This window comes from Mchenga conophoros, linkage group LG17 (genome assembly GCF_057382185.1).
Source record: "Mchenga conophoros isolate Kocher_MC1m ecotype Shallow Benthic linkage group LG17, M_conophoros_male_GT1.1, whole genome shotgun sequence".
NCBI lineage: Eukaryota > Metazoa > Chordata > Actinopteri > Cichliformes > Cichlidae > Mchenga > Mchenga conophoros.
Genome location: NC_140542.1, coordinates 35132456 through 35154409, shown reverse-complemented (window position 1 = coordinate 35154409; position 21954 = coordinate 35132456). Strand labels below are relative to the sequence as shown.

At 40.2% G+C, this 21954-nt stretch overlaps 1 protein-coding gene across 3 annotated transcripts; it reads left to right on the top strand.

Moving 5' to 3' along the window:
* Positions 1-1740: 1740 nt before the first annotated feature.
* On the top strand, positions 1741-16583 carry trim24 (tripartite motif containing 24). Of its 3 annotated transcripts, none has more exons than XM_085251884.1 (19): positions 1741-2456; positions 4316-4434; positions 4561-4708; positions 4823-4955; positions 5147-5263; positions 5852-5966; positions 6063-6209; positions 6374-6488; positions 8503-8642; positions 8770-9006; positions 9164-9286; positions 9393-9540; positions 9663-9720; positions 9867-9984; positions 11603-11895; positions 12649-12760; positions 14375-14449; positions 14802-14963; positions 15071-16583. In XM_085251884.1, the coding sequence occupies exons 1-19, from the start codon at positions 2183-2185 to the stop codon at positions 15617-15619; spliced, it is 3183 nt and encodes a 1060-aa protein (XP_085108010.1). In that variant the 5' UTR covers positions 1741-2182; the 3' UTR covers positions 15620-16583. The 3 variants fall into 3 exon arrangements, with proteins under 3 accessions (XP_085108010.1, XP_085108011.1, XP_085108009.1); XM_085251885.1 differs by having other exon boundaries at positions 1742-2456; positions 8791-9006; positions 9867-9993; XM_085251883.1 differs by having other exon boundaries at positions 1742-2456; positions 9867-9993.
* The last annotated feature ends 5371 nt before the right edge of the window (positions 16584-21954 follow it).

Here is a 21954-nt window from a genome sequence, read left to right as displayed (position 1 = left end):
CCTCTCATGGAGTGCAGCTTGCAGAAAGGGGTCCTCCCCGCCCCAAAAATAAAGTCACACCACCTTCAACTCATCATTTTATTGGAAAGATATGTGCCTGGTAGCATTATTTGAGAAAAATTTAAAAAAAAAGAAAGTTTTTTTTGTTTGTTTGAAGGGCCAGTGTAAGGCATGAAAATGTGGTTTGTTGCCTCAGGGCAAAACTATGCAGTAGAGGGTTAATATAAGCCACATAAGCTTCGGCGCCTAATAAGCTCATCACTGGACCCACTTCAGTTTGCCTACCAGCCTGGCATTGGAGCGGATGATGCCGTCATTCACCTCCTACATCGTTCCCTCGCTCACCTGGAGACCGCTGGAAGCACTGTGAGAATCATGTTCTTTGATTTCTCCAGTGCCTTCAACACCATTCTTCCCTCGGTTCTAAAGGACAAGCTGGTGAACTCTGGAGTGGACCATCACCTCACTACCTGGATCCTGGACTACCTCACCGACCGACCACAGTATGTGAGGACTCAGGGCTGTGTGTCGGACAGGGTCGTCTGCAGTACGGGGGCCCCACAGGGAACGGTTCTGGCTCCGTTCCTCTTCACCATCTACACTGCAGACTTCTCCCACAATTCCACCCAGTGCTTCCTGCAGAAGTTCTCTGATGACTCTGCAATAGTCGGCCTCATCACTGATGGGGACGACAAGGAGTACAGAGGTCTGACCCAAGACTTTGTGGACTGGTGCCAGCTGAACTACCTCCAGATCAACGCCAGTAAAACCAAGGAACTGGTGGTAGACTTCCGCAGGCACAAGCATTCTCCACTGCAACCACTGAACATCCAAGGTATGGACATTGAGGCTGTGGACAGCTACAGGTACCTTGGTGTTCATCTGAACAATAGACTGGACTGGACTCATAACTCAGACGCCCTCTACAGGAAAGGGCAGAGCAGGCTGTACCTGCTGCGGAGACTCAGGTCGTTTGGAGTGGAGGGCCCACTCCTGAAGACCTTCTATGACTCTGTTGTGGCTTCTGCTATCTTTTATGGCGTGGTCTGCTGGGGCGGCAGCATCTCTGCTGGGGACAGGAAGAGACTGAACAGGGTGATCCGAAGGGCCAGCTCTGTTCTAGGATGCCCTCTGGACCCAGTGGAGGTGGTGAGTGACAGGAGAACGGCGGCTAAGCTGTCATCCCTGATGGACAACATCTCCCACCCCATGCAGCAGACTGTGACAGCACTGAGCAGCTCCTTCAGTGGGAGACTGCGGCACCCACGGTGTGGGACGGAGAGATTTCGCAGGTCTTTCCTCCCCACTGCTGTCAGACTCCATAATAAAGACTTTAACTGATCAAGCACACACATCCATACATATGCAATAATACTAAGTGCAATAATCCTTTCTGTCATCGTTGTATTTTTACTCAGTTGTATATAGTATTTGTATTTGTATTCTATTTTTATCTTATTGTATATTTATTTTATTTTATTCTACTGTATATAGTATTTTATTTTATTCTATTCTGTACAGTTGTGTACTGTATTTATTCTTATTGTATTCTAATTTTTGCCTCATAACTTTTGCACTGTCCACTTCCTGCTGTGACAAAACAAATTTCCCACGTGTGGGACTAATAAAGGTTATCTTATCTTATCTTATAATATCTCGTCAAAATATCAAGTCGTTCCATGTGTAGTTTGTCCTCACCAGGACACCGTAAACGCGTTAAAATAACGCGGTGCCGTGTGGGTATTATATGGTATGTGTTTTTAGCTGCGAATACACAGACAGTCGACAATCCCTGCTAATATGTGAGCTTTAGAACACAGTATGTGTAGCCTTGTTTAAATCAATAATTTACTGTGTGCGGTTATCTTTCTGTTGTTTTGATAAGACCCGCCACAGACCATGGAGTGTTTTTTTACGCGTTTAGCATATGCACAGTAAAACTAGGCTACGATGCTAACGTAGCTTCCCTAAAGGACAGAAATGCACTTTAGTTAACTAAAGCTGCTGTACAGTTAAGCAATACTGCGTGAAGCATGAATGAACCTTGGTTTTAATGCAGTAATCGTTTAATATTTATCTTCTTTAAGTCAGAGGAATAAAAGCTGTTCTTTGTTTTCGACTGTAACGCTAAGTGTGTTGATTAACTGATTGAAAAGCTCGGGTAGCTGTAGCGACTGAGACAATGGACGAAAGTGCCGAAACTGCTGAAAACGACGACATTGTCATCATCGTGGAAAACGAGGCAGAAAGTTTACCAGCGGAAGAAGAGAGACTGAAACAGCAAGCCACATTCGGGCTCATGGATACGTGTCCTGTCTGCAAGTTGAGCTTTCACAACAGGGAGCCCAAACTCCTGCCGTGTCTCCACTCCTTCTGCAAGAGGTGCCTACCTGCCCCCTTCATGAGTGCCGAACCAAGACGCGACACCCAAGGCCAAGTTGACAACAGCAAGTCATGTGAGGAAAATTGGCTCACAGATAAAGTTTGTCTGTGATAAGCAAACCATGACGTTTTGATTATGTGTGGGCTATTCCACATCAATTCCCCCAAATTACTGTGTAGTCATGTAATGTTAGATTTATCGGGAGGCGCACAGTGGGTTAGGTGGAAGGTTACTGCGTGGAGTTAAAAGGGGTCTAGTCTAAATCGGGCATCAGTATGGAGTGGAACAGTCCATGTCCATAAAGGAGAGCAGTTTTCTATGATCTTTTGTCCCTTATTGACTCACAGCAGGAGTTTTTGACTCAACTCCTGCTGTCTCTCCACTCCAGCCTCTAGACTTTGGCCAATGATGTTGAAAGGTTTGTTGGTCCTGCTGTCATCTCTAGGACTGACAACTGTCCCCGCTCCCCCAAACATGCGCACACACACATACACTGAAATGGATAACAGCTACTACAGATTGATAGATAATCTCCAGCATTATGCTGCACACTTTAATATGTCTTAAAGATATGAGAGTTTGAAAATTGCAACAAAAAAGTTCCAAGTTTTAATAAATAAACACAATAAACAAGTGATATAAAAATATGAATTTTTAAAAATTAATTTTAGGAAAGTAGGGAAGAACATTATCACAATTTTTTTGAAATGTTACTACTAGAGACAAAGTCTATTTAGAAAAGTCTAATTGAAATTGTTATTTTTTTGAAGTATCACAATAAACTTCATGGTTTAAATACACCTCATGTGTTTTAACATATCTGATTTTTAAAATTCAGCCCCCTATATTTGAAATGGCTCTTTCTACAAGCCTTAAAAGATAAAAATGCAATCATTACTATTAAATTTTTAACACACACATACATGCTCTAAACACTCCATTTCAGACAGTCTGGTTCTACTCTTGATTTTCTCCCTTTAAGGACTTTATTTACAGGATAATGCAGAACTGCATGAGATCTATATGATGTCTAAATAATACTGTAATGAAGACTCTTTTAAATCAACTGATTGTAAAGGTCGTATTATCAGCGCTAATTAAGCCTGTTTCAAAAACAGAAAGAACAGTTTGAAACTGCTGCAGAGAAATTGAGATGACACAGTGGACTTCTAAGGAGTCAGAAATAAATCAAGCATAACTAAAACGAATTTTTCTATATATATATATATATATATATATATATATGAGAGAGAGAGAGAGAGAGAGAGAGAAAGAGATAGTGCTTAACTCATTTATTAGCCCATCACCCCATGTAAAGTTTATGTAACAGCTGCCGTAAATTAACAGTAGTGATAATTACCAAAATCATTTTTTTATCTTTCTGTAATGGTTAATCCACCAGAATGCGTACGCTCTTTACTCAAAATTATATTGTTATTGCTGAAATATAATTTTTCTTGTTATGGATGAATTTTAAAATTTTACAAAAAACAGGCATTATTATTTTTTGATTTAGATCCCAAATCACAGCTATTTGCTTACGTTCCTGAGCAGAAAAATTCGTTTTAGTTATGCTTGATTTATTTCTGACTCCTTAGAAGTCCACTGTGTCATCTCAATTTCTCTGCAGCAGTTTCAAACTGTTCTTTCTGTTTTTGAAACAGGCTTAATTAGCGCTGATAATACGACCTTTACAATCAGTTGATTTAAAAGAGTCTTCATTACAGTATTATTTAAACATCATATAGATCTCATGCAGTTCTGCATTATCCTGTAAATAAAGTCCTTAAAGGGAGAAAATCAAGAGTAGAACCAGACTGTCTGAAATGGAGTGTTTAGAGCAGTCTGAGGGATGAGCTTTGTTTTAAGCGGCCGTGTTTCGTATGGTGTTTTTTGAGCTAATGTCTTTAGTAATGTCTGTGTTCACTCCAGTGGTGGGCATTCGATGTCCAGTATGCAGACAAGAGTGCTGGGAGATGGATGTGCTGGACAATTTCTTTGTAAAGGATTCTGCCGAGGTGCCAAGCAGCACTGTGGAGAAAACCACGCAGGTTAGTCGTTGAGCTTATAACCTGAGCTGTTCCTTTCCCTGAGCTTTGATTTTATTGTGATACCACATTCCTGTAACTACACAACTGATTTTATTTTTACCCTTCCATTGATTTTTGTCTTTAAAGGTGTGCATGAGCTGTGATGACAACACAGAGGCAACAGGTTACTGTGTGGAGTGCGTGGAGTTTCTGTGTGTCACGTGCATTGAGGCACACCAGAGGGTTAAGTTTACCAGGGACCACACCATACGCCAGAAGGAGGAGATGTCTCCAGGTATTTTCTTTCCAGGAAAGCCACCTGTTTTTCCTGTAATTGTTAACATGGTGATTCTTCTCCGTGACATTCCTGATCTGTGACGTTACGCTTCCCTCCTTGTTTATACACCAGATGCTGTCAGCCTATCCACACAGAGACCCGTCTTTTGTGACATCCACAAGCAGGAACCGCTGAAGCTGTTTTGTGAGACTTGTGACCGACTTACCTGCCGAGACTGTCAGCTCCTTAAGCACAAAGATCACAAGTATGGAGAATGTATTTCTCTATTCACAGTAGGTTTATAGCTGTTTAAGACAATGGTGTTGCAGCACAATTAAGTGCATTGTGGTTAAGCCTGCCACAGCTTTTAAACACACAATTTTTCCATGTTGTGTTGTTTGATAACAGGTGTCTATTTGTACCTGATTATTCATGCTTAAACATCTTTGTGTTTAGCTACCAGTTTTTAGAGGATGCATACAGAAACCACAGGCAGTGTCTCGAGACCATGACGCAGCAGCTGCAAGAGAAAAGAAAAGCCATCGAGGAAGTATCCAGCTGCATCAACGGCGGGTAAATTTACTCTGCACAGCTGGAGCTTGATCAGAGAACCTGTTTTAGCTCCACTGCAGATATAAAGCGTTTTGCCATAAAAAATATTGAAGTGGAAAATTGAGCTGTATGAATTTAGGATTTTGGTTTTAATTAAATTAAAAGGGATTTCCACTTGATTTATATTCTTGGATTCCACTCCAGTAGCTTTACGTGACTTGCTGTTTCAAGTCATCTTTATTTAACTTTTCCTGGGCCTCAATGCGGACTCTCAGTTGATCCGCTTTCTAAAATTAGCAGTTCCCCTTTAAACCATCCTTCCTTTGATTGGCTGCGCTTTGTAAACAGCAGTTGGGTGGGGCCGCTGTGCTCACAGCCAGCTCTGTGTGCTTGAGATGGCCATATTAACAACATCCACCTGCGTAGAGTCAAGAGTAGAAAACACTGTTTAAATCTGGAGCTTATGGCTACAGGGAATTCTGGCATACACGATGACCTGATCGTTTAAAATTAACATGTGGAAAAGAAAAAGCATAATAAAGTCCCTTAAAAATTAGACTGAAATAAAATCCAGATTAAAGTGAGCATTATATGAATTTCACTTCACAGACTGCAGCAAGTTGAGGAAAATCGGAAAGCTGTAACTAATGAAATAAAGAAGTCCATCTGTACCTTGATAATGGAGATCAACAGGAAGGGAAAGATTCTGGTTAACCAGCTTGAGGTACGTGTGACCTGATTTCTTTAGGTGTAGTGATGTTTGGGTTTCTTTTAATTTTAATTTTAATTTTTTTAAATAAACTTACACATTTCCCCCCAGGCTTTAACTAAGGACCATGAGTTGGGTTTGAAAAAGCAGCAGGAAGAAGTCAACTCTCTAGGCAGGCACCTAGACCACGTCATTAGCTTCACCAAATGGGCCACAGCTAGCCACAGCGGGACAGCTCTGCTCTACTGCAAGAGACTGGTGTGTAACTTTTAGCATCAAACAGCAATGTGGATTACTGTACACTATAAAGTACATTGTAGCTATTACTTGTTTTTGTCATTTTTCTAATATGTAATATTATCTGCAAAACTTGGTAATCTCAGTGACCTTAAAATGTCCCTGTCTTTTTCTCCTCCTCCTAGCTCCTTTACCAGATCCATTACCTGATGAGAGCACACTGCAGTCCCTCCATCGTCCCTCAGAGCTCAGTTCGATTCCAGTGTCGCTCCGGTTTCTGGGCTACAAATGTAGACCTCGGTAAGGCTGTCAGCTGCTCTCATGTATAAGAGGCAATGTATACTGATGGTAGCAAGAACAAAAGCTAACTGGCTGCAGAACAGCACATTTGAAAGGATCATGTGGGCCCTAAAAATTCAAATCCATTTTTATAGTGCCCGATTTCCACACTTTATAACATGAGGCAAAGACCCTACAGTAGAAAGGTTATGACTGGGTTGTTCTATGGTCAAGCATTTGATAACAGAAATAACTCCAAATTTTATGTGTACCTTTGCTCATTAGTGTTATTTATTCAACAAATTTACTGATGTTTTTTTTGTATGTTTTTAAAAGTTCAAATTCAATTATGCTTATCAGTGCTGAAAGTGATTGTTGTAAATTTTATGCATTTACAGCTATGGTCTAAAATGGTTTAAAACATGGTAGTCATAGAGCCTTCATCTCACATTTATTTTCATATTTGATGATGATGATCATGAATGAATGGTCCTAATTCTTGACAATCGTTTGCTCCCTTTCTTTAAAATCCAGATAACGTGCCAAATAAATTAAGATAGTTATAGTATGTCGTATTTAATTACTGTCAGCTGCCTGACAACAACAGAGCAACTAGTGTACAGATTCAACATTTTAGGATTTACTTACCTGGATGATTGAGCATACATCAAGACAACTGGTTAAAAAATAAATGTGGAGATGTGGCTGTAAATATATTTTATAAAAGTCTCTGCACAGCTTAAGCATATAAGGACAAAAACACAAACCTGCAACCCCCACACTCAAAACTGGAGAATTTTTAGGTTGGGTAAATGTTGCATAAGATTAACATTGTTGTATTGAGTCATTTGTTATCTTGCTGATGCACGTGCATGAACCTACATCAGTTGTAGTCAGAAGTTTACATGATTGATGATTAATGATGACTCACTATGGGCATGACTGTACTGGTAATTTTTGGTTTTGATGATTTCTTTGAACTGTTCTTTTTGCAGGATGCAATGATTAACGGTTTAGGGAAAAAAAGAACTGGGCGCACAAGTTTGAATTTATTCCTGATTTTCTCTAATCTACACTGGGCATAGATACAGACTTAAATACATATAAACACCCCCCACTAACATCTGGTTAAATGTCCCTTAAGAAGTTGCACCTCAACCAGAAGCTTGAACAAGTTTCTGGCGTAATTCTGGCTGGATATTTGACAACTGTTTTTGGCAAAATTGTTATATGTCGTTTAAATTGGTTCATTTCATGGCACAGGGCCCGGCCTTTAAGCATAGTACACAAATTTTCAGTATAGTTGAGGCTTTGGGAAGCTTAAGGCTAGCCTGCTTTATCCATTTCAGATTTGGAATGGCTTGTTTGGGATGATTGTCCTGTTGGAGCACCCAGCTGATGATCAGAGTTGAAGTTGATGAATTTGTAGGAAAGTCCTACTCCTTTGGTATTCTAACCAATCTGTACAATAAACCAGTAACACTGACAGCAAAACAGTCCCAGAACATCATGCTGCAGCCACCGTGCTTGACAAGTGCTGCAGTGTTCATTGCTATGAAAGCCTTATCTTTACTAGTCCAAACATACGCCTTGTTTTTGAGGCCAATTAGATAAAACTTTGTCTCGTCTGACCATAAAACTTCTCCCCAGAAAGCGTCCAAGTTGTCCACATGGACAGCTGCAAGTTTCAGTTGAGCCTGAAGGTGTCGATTTTGGAGGAGAGGTTTCTTTCTTGGTCATCACCCTCTCAGTCCATGGCAATGTTAAAGTTATTTCACTGTTTTCAGTTTACCTGACCATCAGCACATAAGAGCTGCCTCAGTCACTCCATCATCCAATCAGAGAAATGGTGACATTAGTCTGATGTTCAGACTGTTGTCATATTGAGTCATTTGGTATCCTACTGATTAATATTCGTGGACTTCTTTGGGTTATTTAGGTTCCATATATTGGGGATGGTGGCATAAACTGCATGAAGAAAAAAAAATAGTTCTGCGTCTTCGGTTTATGTAGTAGTTTGTCTTTTTTGGGGCAGGTTCCCTGGTAGTAGAAAGAGGCCCCAGTAGGCCACCGATCACCAACCACCAGACAGGTCCCAGAGCAGAAGCACCCACTGGAGCTCTTTCACTTTCAGCTCAGCAGCGACAGAGCACACTCGCACAGCTCCAGATGCAGGTAAAGGGATCTTTCAAGCTGTCCTTGGCTGCCTAAGAATGAAATGTAGTCATAGATATTCTTAAATATCGTGGACTTTTCTACATACTGTAGCCTTTTAATCTTGCCGAATACTCCTTTGATCAAGGTTGACAAGCTTTCCCAACAGCACCCCAGGGGGCCCCCTCCTAACTCGTGGTCATGGCACCAAAACGTCAGGCTACCTGGCCCCCCACCACCAACCAGACCTATCCATGGAGGTTCCTCTCCCTCTCAAGGTGTCCCCAACATGGTACAGCAAGGACGCAGGTATGGAAGTTCCCACCCCAACCCTCGAAGCCCCACATCATCTCTGCTTAACAACATGAGCTTCCCAGCTGCTCAGGTACGTCAGGTTGTGAGGTTTTGTTAAATTTAAGTACATCAGTGTTTGTTTTTCCTTTACTAAATGAAACAGTGGGACAAATTGATGCATTTTTTCTTTCTTTTTTAAATCTTTAAGTCTTTTAAGTGTTCTTTGAACTTGTCTTTTCTACATATAGTCTTTGAGAGATCTGATCCATACCTCCAGCTTCCCCCCTAAACCTACAGATGGGTCACAGGGTGTTTCCCGCTTTCCACAGCCTCTCACGTCTGGAGCAGCTACACAGATGTCACTGCACCAGGTTTGTAGGACCGTTATCATAAAGATTTTCAGTCTGACACAACATGAGTCCAGAAAGTGAAAGCATTTGCTGATAACTGAACTTTGTTTGGCGTTGTTTCCTTTAGAGATGCCTACCAGAGTCATCTTTCCTCAAGAGGAGTGAACCTGGTGGATCGGTCCCCTCCATCACTGTCTCTGTACCCAAACCCAATTTCCCTCCTATTCTAGCTTCAGCAACTGCTGACAAAACAGCCATGCTTAATCACATGGCAGGTCATTATCTGTACATTGATCTTTTCATTTACAAAAAATGGCTTTTAAGGTCTGAAGTTGAGTTAAAAGCTCCATTTTGGGATTGGTTTTCAAATAAATAAAAAAATTTCCTCCTTTTAAAGGTCGAGGGAGGCAGAATTCCCCCATGGCAAAACCATCATCTTCAGACAGAAGCACAGGGTAAGAAGTGAGCAGAGCATCTGTCACAGTGCTACTTAATCCTGTAGTTTATTATTGTGATCATGGATTAACTGTGAATGTATAGCAGACTTTTTTTTTCTTTAAAAAAAAAATCAAACACTGCTCTGTGGGAATCTGTATTGAAGGACGACTTCTTGGAAGCAGACTGCCGAGACACCATCAGCTCCTGCATTAAAGCGACGAAGGAGAACCTCTCCGGGTCCTGTTATTGTCATAAAGGACGAACCTGAGGACGACGACGAAGTCCGTTTCGTAAGAGTGGCATTTATAAACTTAGGATATTTACAGATTTGCCATTTTGATCCAAATGTATCATTCCTAAAACGTATTAAAAATCGATCTTTGACATATTACCGGCCCATTTTCAAAAAAGGTGGTTATTCTTTTTGAAATATAAACCGTCTGTGGATAAGAGACAAAGTTGAGAATCAACACAGAATGCTTGTGACTACACAGTATTATAAATACAGTGTATAGTTATACAGTATACAAACAGGAAAATCTGTGGTGAAAATCACTGCATCTGATTGACAACTCACTGAAAACTATTGTTGGTATCCAGACAATGCAAAGGGTAAGTCTTGAATGCAAAGAAAATGTAAGTAAATAATATAGCAGTCAGGCTATAATAACTCAAGCCTAACTGCTCAACACTGCTTTTACCTTTTGAAGTTCAGGCTCTGGCTGCCGGGCTGGGTTCAGCATATAATCAGATTTAACAAAGCTTTGTGTTAGCATGCCATTTGTGGAGCTGCTTGTAGAGACTGAGTTTTGTTAACAGTTGTATCTGTTCTGCATGCAGCTTGCATTTCACCTTTCATACAGTAAAAATAAAAGTAATGCCCATATATCCGCTGTAGACCGTTGCACTTCATCTGACTTTAGCGCAAATGGGCAGGAAGGAAAAAGCTTTTTATTTGCCTAGAGTGCAGATAACTGGAGAACCTTTTGCAATGCCAGTAAGAAAATAATTGTAAATTTTGCATAATTACTGAATCTAGTACATTATTGCATTACTGAAAATGTAAAGTGATTACAATAACTTGTTACTTTGGTATGTGCAACACTCAACTCAACTGAGCAGTAACCTCGATCTCCTTGATGCCAGCTTATTCTGACAAAACTGATATACAGCAGCAGCGTTTAAGCTACCAGTTTATGCACACATCCCTGCTGGGAAACTTGTCATGTTTTAAAAGATCAAGAATTGAAATTCATTTCCAGGAGTCTTCTGTCCTGAATAGAGAAAGCATTCAGCTCACCATTGGAGAAAAGTTCAAATTCCAGAATGTGTGACAGTATAGAGAAGCATAATGCTCAGACATGTGAATGCACCAATGTGTTTTTTTTTGTTTTTTTTTTAGGACTTCCTAATTTTAGCAAGACAATCCTAAAACACATTCTGCTCATATTACAACAGCATGGCTCCAAAGTAAACGTTGGAGGCGTTAAACTGGCCTATCAGCAGTCCAGACCTATCATCCATTGGAAAATCTTTGGCAAAAATGGCCTGAACTTATTGAGCATTTATCAAATAACTATGAGAAAACATTACTGCTCTCAAAAACACAGCTGGTGGTCTCACTTCCCAAACACAAAGGAGCAGGGATGCAGTATTAGTACAGTAGTAGTGGTGATTTTGGCAGCATGTTGCTTGCATCAAATTTAAAATGTTTTCATTTTTAACCCTTATCTGTAAAAGACTGAGCATCCAAGTTTGTGAATGCCAGAACTTGAGAAAAAGGCGACATAGGATTATTGCATCTGCTAGGAGGCTGAGGGATACCACTGGCTTCCGCTGCTATTTTACATTAGTTCAGCCTCAAAATCATTGCTCCTTTTTACTCTCTCCCACCTACAGGTGCAGTCCAGCGTCGGCTCTAGCCTGCCAGATAGCAGCACTGGAGCACAGTCTAAGCCCCGGCAGCTGCAGAAGGTCTCCCCACCAGCACCACCCCCTGGATCAGACTCCAAAGACAGGCGTCCTCAGCCCCAATCGCAGCCAGAGTCTGAAAAGAGAGCCGAGCCCGAAGAAGATCCTAATGAGGACTGGTGCGCTGTCTGTCAGAACGGAGGAGAACTGCTCTGCTGCGACAAGTGTCCCAAAGTTTTTCATCTGGCCTGTCACATTCCCACTCTGAATGAATCCCCCAGGTGAGAGATGCCTTTTTGGGATCATGCATAGACACACATGAATAAACAAGAGGTGGACAGGGTGCATGAGGAGGAGTGCATTTCATCCCTAAAACCTCTGTTAGACTATTTTAGCTGGTCTGAACATTGTCAGAATCAGAATCAGAATCAGAATACTTTATTGATCCCTGGGGGAAATTATTTTTTGTTACAGTGCTCCATTTTAAACCAACATTAAGACAAGACAGACAATACACTAACTAAGAATAGTACAATATATACATATATATACATACATACATACATAAGTCACTCATAAATAAATAGTTGGAAAAGAAACATGTGTAGTTGTAGCAGCAAACAGTGTGTTAAGTGGATGCGTTGTACAGGGAGATGGCCACAGGCCATGTGTAGTTGAAATGGTTATTGCCTGTAATAGTTGTTGTATATAAAGCATATTGGACCATCAACATCATAATAAAATACAGATTTTTTTTCTTCAACCATTCTGAAATAAAAAAAAAATTCTGTACCTTCCACCTTTTTATCTTTATAGAATAAATGTAGAAATTGGTCTTAAATCCCTTCTCCGTTTGGCATTGATGAAGTCTAAAATCTCTCTGTTGAGCGCATGGTTATTATTCTTGCCCATAGTTAGCTTGTTAGTCTGTGCAGGCTGCTCTATGCAGATAAAATGTTAATCTTATTCAGCAACAGGTGTCCAATCATTGGGCGTTTCCTAACTGCTTTTCTTCACCGTACATCTTTCCTCAGCGGCGAGTGGTTCTGTTCATTCTGCCGAGACCTTGTCTCTCCCGAGATGGAGTACGACTGTGACAGCAAGGATGCCCCCATCTCTGAAAAGTTTCCACCTGTTGACAGAAGGGTATGCTAATCAAGCTGCCATTTACATTTATGTCCACGAATTAGTTTCAGTCCTTCAGCCTGCACCCTCTGTTTTACAACTGAAAAGATTTTAGTTTGAGTTTCTAGTGGATTGTATCATAGTTTCTTTTCTTTTTAGTACATAATGGAAAAACGAAAGGTCTGACTTGCCATGAAAAACATGTCTTACAACAGCGGTCTCCAACCTTTTTTGCACCACGGACTGGTTTATGTCCGACAATATTTTCACGGACCAGCCTTTAAGGTGTCGCGGATAAATAAAATGAAATAAAACCAGTACCGGTACCAAAAAAACAGAAGATGAATTCATAACACACGGGAAAAGACCCAGGGAAATTGAGTTAATAATAAAAATTATTAAAAAAAATAAAGATTAAAACCCTGAAAACCATAAATTTCACACCCAAGCCTAAATTCTTGCGGCCCAGTACCGAACGACGCACGGACCGGTACCAGTCTGTGACCCGGGGGTTGGGGACCGCTGTCTTACAACTATAATTTTGTTATTTAACAGCAGCAGGTCAGGTTGGATTTAAAAAGAGCATCAAAGAAGTCTGAGCCTGTTAAAAGTCTCATTGGAGATAGATTTCCTGCTCTGTGGGGGGAAAATGGTTAAATGACTTCAGAATAGCATTTCATAATGTTCTCATGTCCCTGAAGCAACATTGTTGCTGTTCATAGGGACAGCAACAATGTTGCTTCTAAACCCAAAGTTATGTAAGATCTCTCTGGTCACTATCATTTAAAATCAATGAAACTGCATTCCATAGAGGCTAAAGAGGAGAGGGGACAGGCCAGTGCACTGTTGGTGCAGCAGCTAATATCTGCAATGGTTTTGTGGTATATTAGTGCTAATGGCTCAGGTTAAAATCACAGACGTGAAAGCTGAACAACTTTATCAGGCAAACATCTCCAAACACAGCCAACCTAAATGGGTATCACTGTCAACATTGCCTTAAAAAAACATCTAGCACTGACCAAAGTGTGAACATAAAATAAAAAGCCATCCATCCTGGCCATCCAGCGTAGATGTTAGTGAAACTGTTGGGAAGACAACGTTGGAGAAACGTGAACATTTTATTTGTACTGTATAATCTGCAGATTCTGACAGAAATCTGCAACTATCCTTTGAAGCACCGCTCCTCTCTAAAACAGCAATAAGGATTATTATGAGGTTATTTACATTGTTATGTAAATAACAAAATAACTTAAAGCAAAAATTGGGAAACGTAAAGTCCGAAGTCTTTATATTAAGGCCATCAGTCAAACAATATTGTTTGGTCTGGTTCTAAACAGAGAGACTTCTTGTGTGACGTCTTCTTTTGCGCATGCACTAGAGCACGTTTGCTGTCGCATTTTATTTGTAGTGTGAACAAGCAGACAAAAAATCAGAATTGAGCATTAAGACCTGCAGTGTGAACTTAGCCTTATTTAAACTGTGATGTGATGCAGAATTTTTCTTTAATCAATATTTGATGTGTTGTCTTTGTACTTTGTACATTTTTCAATTAAATTGTAAGATTTACATTTTTACACATTTTCACCGTTTTGTTTTTTAAACTTTACACAAAGTTTTACATTTTTTTAAATCTAGAAATGTGAGAGGCTGCTTCTTCGTCTTTTCTGCAACGACTTCAGCACCGACTTCCAGCAGCCAGCTTCTCCTTCAGTAAGATGCATTCAATGTTCAGTCAAAACTTCTGTAGAGCATTCTGATATGTTATTTATGTTATTTTATTTTAGATATGTTATTTTACGGTGCTATTATTTCAAGTAAAATGAGGCAAAAAAATATATAAATTTTTATTTACTATAATAAGTGGGGTTTTTATTCCCACTTTTGCCAATGTGTTACTTTTTTCTCGTGTACTTTTTAATTTTACTCATTCCACTCTCAGTAACTTTATATAAATTCTGTTGTAACTATCTTCTCATATGAAAGTGATTCATAACTTTTGAGAGAGTTTCACACAACACTTGGATTAGGTGCTCAACTTTTATTGTTCTTCTTCTAAACGTAGGAGACGAGACGGTACAAAGAACTTATAAAGACCCCGATGGATTTGTCAATAGTAAAGAGGAAGCTGGAGTCAAAGGCAAAAGACGGTGAAAGTTATGTCAGTCCTGAGGGCTTTGTTGCAGATGTCAGGCTCATATTTTTCAACTGTGCTAAGTATTACAAGGTTGGTCTGATTTATGTATTTTTTTTTTATTTTGTAAATGCCAGTCATGCTTTATTTAATTGATATTTCCTTTATTTTGCTTTAACTGAAATTTTGTTTTTTACCAGCCAACCTCAGAGGTCGGCAGTGCAGGTTTGTACCTGGAGGACTATTTCGAGGAGCAGCTGAAGCTCATTTACCCAGACAGGGTCTTCCCCGGTGGGAGGGAAGAACAGATGATCCCCCCTTTAGAGGACGAGATAGACGAGGAAGAGGAGATGATGGAGGACGGTGCGGCTGACGTTAAAGATAAGCCACAAAGCCCTGCAGAAAAGGGGATCCCCCCAGTAGAGGAAGACACATCTCCTCTAGAAGACAGAACAACACCAGCAGCAAAGGAAAAGTCGGACGCTGAAATGAGCGAGAAGATGACGGGCAAAGCGATAGCTGCCACAGAGGGAGACGCACCTCCTGCAGACGAAGTAAAGCAGGAAAATGTTGCTGCTGTAAAACAGGCGGAAAGCTCTCCAGCAACTCAGAGCGACACAAAAGACGGAGTAGCTTCCAGCTCCACAAAAGAGGTAAAACCTCGGATTACTACGGACACAACAACAGAGCCACCTGAAGCTCCGCAGGAGACGTCTGCTTCTGTGGACACAGCCAAGGAGAAGCGATAGATGGATGTACAGCAGATAGGAAGAGGAACTGTTGATAATGACGATGGATGAGTCCAGTCTTCCACAGAAGGGGCCCCAGTGGGGACCTACATTTGCTGCAATCATGCCTTTGTTTGTTTGTGTTTTGTAGTATGAATGTTGTTTTTACGATTGTATTTTTATTTATGTTTTATTTGATGGGAATGGTGCAGATTAGCATAGTTTATAGAGATTGCTCAGCTATTATTTATAGTTGGGATTTTAATAGGAAAAGAACTGCTGTACTAAATGGGCTTTAGTAGCAGTTATGCTTTAGATCCACAGCAAAGATCTAAAAAGCTCTGTGTTCTTCTCTGAATGGACATTTGATATCTTGTAAAAGATTATATTCAGTGATGATGCCACTGAAAAGCACATAAATGACATTCTTTGTTCAATATGTACAGGTTATCAGTCGTCACGTTGCTCGTCACCTGTACAAAATAATGATGTATTTTGAAAGCAGCCAAAAATAAAAGTTTAAATTGGTAATGCATGTAGAATGTGTTAATGCTAACATTTCTGTTTAGGCTTTTACCTTCATGATCAAATAATGTTAAAATGCAAAGGCTTTGTTTTAGTATGGTATTAACGCTACGTATGCAACAAATAAATACTGTAGTTTCTGTACAGAAGGAAGTCCCACATTGATTGCAGTCAAACCATCTCTTGTGTTTCCACTTTCCACAGAGCAGTATTCTGTTGTTGGTATCGAGAAAAAAATGCTTCAGATTTCAGACGTCAGAATCTGTCGTCATTGTCATGTTTTACAAATTGTGCTCTACAAGATGAGAATGGCTCAAAAACTGACACAACATCATTAGCGTTAATATTCTCGCCTATATTGTTACTTTATTACTAATCAAGCATACTGTAAATAACTTAACAATGTTGAGCATAAAAATACCTGAATTTACAGTATTTGTAATAAACAGGGCTACATGAACATCTGGCTTGTGCTTGCGTCCCTCTGTGATAATCTGTTGGTTGTCATTTTAGAGTTCATGTTTTGGAGCTATGAACCGACGAGCCATTTGTCTACTGCAGTACATGCAGAAAAGCATCTCTAAATCTACAAAAGGGACAAATGGGCTGCAGCAGCAGAAGACCATGCTGGGTGCAACTCTGAAATGCGCGTGTTGTAGATTGTAATCGAATCTTTTATAAACCACCATCTCCATGCTAAGAAAATTGTTGTATCACTGGTTTAGATTGGTGATGGTGGTTTAATGGTGTGTTATTTTTTATTATTATTATTTTCTTGGCACATTTTGGATCCCCCGTTAATCATTCTGTCATTTAAACACAGCCTACCTGAGTGTTGTTGCTGCCCATGTCCATCTGATTAGACACCATGTTTCTAAGATTTTTAGGGCCGAGTACAGTGGGGTCAATTTTATCTGAATTTATAAGCAAGAAGAGGATCGTCCAGTCTTTAACAGAAACTTTGTATGTAATTTTCAAACTTGACCCATTCAATCACAAAGTAAAAGCAGACTGACTCTGTGTTATTCCCATCTTATTACATCAAAGTCGCTCTGAAAGTAGAAACTGACGAGTGGTTGCAGATCTGGTCACAGTCATCGAAGTAACCATTTCAAAGGCATAGCCAGATTGTAAGTTCATTATACACTGGGTCAATAGTTTTGGTCATGGTGCAATCTTCAACCACTATTTTCCCGACTGTAGCATTAAGTGGCCATTCGAGGAAAAGTTTTTGACCCTTCCAGATTAGCTTAATTTTTCAGTCCTTCAGGTTGCTCCACAAAATAGCACAGGCTGGTATATAGGACAGACTAAGACTCGGTTGGACCGTCTATACAAAGGATGGGCTATCTATACACCCGTTCGTGGTTTACTTTGGAAAACATGGCAGATAGTCACCCAAAAAAAGTAGAAAGACGGGTAGTAGAACGAACCGACAAAAGAAAAGCAAGCACCAAAAGAAAACATGGTAATTGTAACATAAAAAACCCCAGAAAGACACAGGACCAAAACTAACGGTCACATAAACCCTCCATAAGTCAACAATTTGTTATTTAACTGAAAAATCTATGAGGATTGCAAGCGTATTTGTTACAGTTTGGACACACTGGAATTATATCCATTTTCCCCCTACTCTTAGTGAGAAAGCAAAGCAGATTTTTAAATTATTTGTAATCTTGATATTTGTTCTGAGATTTCTTGTTACATGTCTTTTAGAATATTAGGAGACCCCATAGACCACTAGATGGGGCTTTTAAGTTGCCCTTCACCATGTGAATACTGTTTGTATATTCATAAAGTAGTGATGGCATCTCACATACACAAAGTTTCCTTTTAATACATTTATACACCCGACTCTTTGTGTTTGAAATTAAAGCTGCGAGATTAAAGTCGCTTTTTGCTCTCCAACATTTAAAGCACACAGATACACATTGGCTTTAATTCCTCTCAGTACTCATTCTTCCTCGGCTGTGGTCATTTTGAACCCTGAAACCAATTTTTCCGATGATCACTTCCAAGTGGCCAAAAGATCAAAGAGGCCTCGCCTTAGAGGAATGCAAGAAAAATAAGCGTGGCTCTTATTTATAGGCACCTGGGGCCCAGCCAAAATGGTGGGCTCAATTAGTGGTAGAGCAGCATTTTAACTCATTTGATGGATGATCCTTTTAGTGTTGGTGTTGGGTGGCTATCACTTAATTTGCTGTAATTGATACCAAAAGCCCAGTAGCTGCATTGGTCAGCTGAATAAATGCAACCAGACAAATTTTCCCCTCTTCCACTTTCCTCCTGCTGGTTTTCGAGGTTTGGTGCATGTGAAGCTGATTGAAAGTGCCAAGGTATGAAATATATGTCAGTTTAATTCTGCAATATCTTTGGATTATATAACAATTTCCAAAAATGGAAACAAATGGAAAATATAGTTTTCTGCATGGAAAAAGTAATATTACCTGCTTGTGGTGGCCTTAATTCCTTAATGCTGATTCAGTTGCTGATTTTGAGTCGGTTTCCTTTTCTTCCTCAGAAATGCGAATGTGCCATTGGATCACAACAAATGACATTCATTCTTACATACCCTCTTCTAAATTTTTCTCTGCCTGTTTTTCCTTGGTGGCACTGCAGTGGTGTGGAATACCACACAATCATTTCTGTGGCTTGGCCCCGTTTCGGAGCGAACAACTTGGACTCACCTGCTTGCTTGTAATTACATGGCTCAGCTCCCTCTACAGTTTTTGAGGTCGTGTTGTAAAAGCACCACTGTCTTCACGTTAGGGGAACCCTCACCCACTTGATTCTAGGGTTTGGAATCAGGGTTTGGCCTCTTTTTAAGGCGCCCATTGCTCGGCTTACCATAGAGGTCTATGGGACTATTCAGGTTTTGCCAGGTTCTTCTTGCTCAAGGCGGCTGTGGGGCTTTAGTTAAAGTCTTTTTATATGATGACTTTTGAATTCTGTATCAGTCACACATGTCCCTCAGATTGCATTACAGATCCCACTTTTTCCTTGGATATTGTCTCTTACTGATGGCTCCTCTCTGTCACACTTAGGTCCGACAGTATCACAGCCACTCAGTCGCTGTGATGTGCTAAGGCCTGCCAGCCATGTGACACCAACTGTGTTTTTAACCTCATCTCTCTGCCAACCTTCAGAGACTGTGCTGAACTGGAGGGTAAAGAAAAGTGGAGCAAAAATACATTTCATCTATGTGTGAAACCGTGTGTGTCTCTGGTGTCTGGTATCATATTATTAAAGAAGTAGGAACTTTAATCCAGGAAATTATTTGCAAGCATCATGACTCTGCTAAAGATAACATTTGTCTCAATCTGCAGAACAGTTTCTATATCATAATGTAAAAATGTGTGTAAAACACTGAATGCACATTGTGGTTTGCTTTTTTAGTCTATTAAAAACCTTAAACCTTCTTTTTGCATTACAAATAGTTGTACTCAGGACAGCTTTAGAGGTTAACCTTTACCAAGGTGCCAGTGGTGTTTCTTTGAGAACCTGGAAGCAGATGACCACTTCTCTTTCGATGTGGTGAAGTACTTCAAACAAGCACGATTGTATAGGAAAGACAGTTATGGTTACAAATGGCAGTCAGTTCTCTATAATATATAGGGGGTTTTTTTTTCAATCAACTGTGCATTTATGGTCTATTTTTACATTTAGATACTATATAAACTGAAAACTTACTAATTCAAATCTGTCACTAATCACTCAGGTGAAATCCAGCAGAATCTTATAACTGGTCCCAAGAACTTTGTGTTGAAGGTGACTCTGAAACCATCCATGCCTTCGTCTCTGAATTCTGCTTCTGAGCTGAGATAAATAAATAAATAAATAAATAAAGCCATTGACCACAACATTAAAAGCGCTAGCAATTTACTAAAGCAATGGGTTCTGGCATTTTTGACACATACCACCTAAACACTGTTGCGTACCAAGCATTCACCTCCATTGCAAAAACATTCCCCAACAGGAAAATGTGGTCCACTGAACCTCGAAAATACTTACAAATGGCTTGAGAACATACTGAATTAACACTTTACAGTCTCTGAACATGAGTTATTATGAGGTGTGCAGTGGGTCCTTAGAGCAGAGGGTGGAGTATGTTGTCAGCTAATGCTAGCAAGCTTAGTTAGCAAGCCACAGGGGGCTTGTTCAGATTAAATCGAATAAGATATAAAGCATTCTTTCGTCTTCTTCTTCCTCTTCTTTTGTCCCTAGCTGGCGGTTGGCAGGGAGGTTGTCCACGAAGCCAATACGTCGCTGTGGGTGTCGTAGGGTTTCCATCTTGATCAACGATGCACTTACAGGTCTTGTGGTCTCTTGCCTTCACCTTTGCTTGCTTGAGGGTTAGACGTTGTTGTTTAAGATCATCTTCAATTTGCTTGATCCAAGTCTTCTTGGAGGTCTCTCATCACTCTCACTCTGATGCTGCTGCATCAAAAGGCGGTATGGCAGGCGATGGTTGCTCATGCGGCAGATGTGGCCAAACCATTGCAGTCGTCGCTTCCTAATCAGCTCTTCCATTGAGGCCTGCTGGTGACATTGACTACGTATCACGCGTTGCTTAGACTATCACGGAGGGACACACGGAGAATCTGATGCAAACAGTGCGTTTGGAAGACCTCAAGTTTGTTGAGGTCGTGTTTGAGGATGACCCAGGTCTACGACCCATAGATAAGAATGGGGAATCCCAGTGTACGGTACAGGCGGATTTTGACCAATTCTTGAATTCAAGAATATAAAGCATTAAAACACATTAAAAAGACAACAGCCTTAATGAACACAGTGTAGTTTGAACCCAGAAGCAGGGTTTTATACATCATCATTTCATAACAGGATACCCAGAGATGCTAAGTACCTCTTGGATTAGGTGTTTACACAATAAACTGCACAGAAATCAATATAATTTTACAGAAGCTGATTTTAAAAAAAGGCTCCACCACCACAAATGTGCTAGAGAAGTCCACTTGAGTGACCCCAGTCAGCAGAGGTGATGTCTAACAGAACGTGAATGGGCATGCTCCATCTACAGCCTGGTTCTGCTGGAGACTGCTTCTGGTTAAAAGGGAGTTTTTCCTTCCCATTGCTGCCAAGTGCTTTTTCATAGGGGGTCACCTGAGGGGTTTCTCTCTGTATTACTGTAGCTGTCTTTACCTTACAATATCAAGTGCCTTAAGGAAACTATTTTGTGTTGTGTTAACACTACAGTATCCTAAATACTTTTACTTTTTTTTCATGTATGTCACATAACAGAGATTTTCATTCATTCAGAGCAGCAAATAACTATTCAACCGCAGCCTTTCACTCAAAACCACAAATTAGAGCACTCGGGGGGATGAAAATTAGACGGTTACATAATGTTGAGTCCACGAATGTCTGAATTGAAGCACGTCTTCACAGAGCCACACTTCACGCATGGCTGAAAATGTTCGCACCACAAATGAATTTCTCCTTTGTTAGCGCTATGCCAGATGTGTTGAAACATGGATTTTACAAGAGTGGAATGAAACAGGCTCTGGTATTAGACCATCAGGGTGCAAATAAACATTTATAATTTCCTTAACCACTGTGCGCTGTGTTTAGGTTCAGCTCAGTTTGCTGTCGTGAGTGCCGCTGTGACAAACTGCTGCTCGACACAAGGAGCCATTTCATTTCTCCTTGCATTTTTCTCTGTCTTGGAAGACCAAATACGACATGATTCACTTGGTATTAAAGTGTTTCATTTAACAACGCTGATTGTGTTTTGTACAGGAAAAATGCCCGACCATCTGTGAATAATAAAAACTGTGTGTGTGGTTGATTGTCTTGATGTTTTTGTTTTTTCT

Excerpts from the sequence above, each read along its gene's own strand:
- trim24 (XM_085251883.1), top strand. The coding sequence starts at position 2,183 with ATGGACGAAAGTGCCGAAACTGCTGAAAACGACGACATTGTCATCATC. Across the intron at positions 6,210-6,373 it reads TGCTCTACTGCAAGAGACTG|CTCCTTTACCAGATCCATTA; the intron begins GTGTGTAACTTT and ends TCCTCCTCCTAG. Across the intron at positions 12,761-14,374 it reads TTCCACCTGTTGACAGAAGG|AAATGTGAGAGGCTGCTTCT; the intron begins GTATGCTAATCA and ends TTTTAAATCTAG.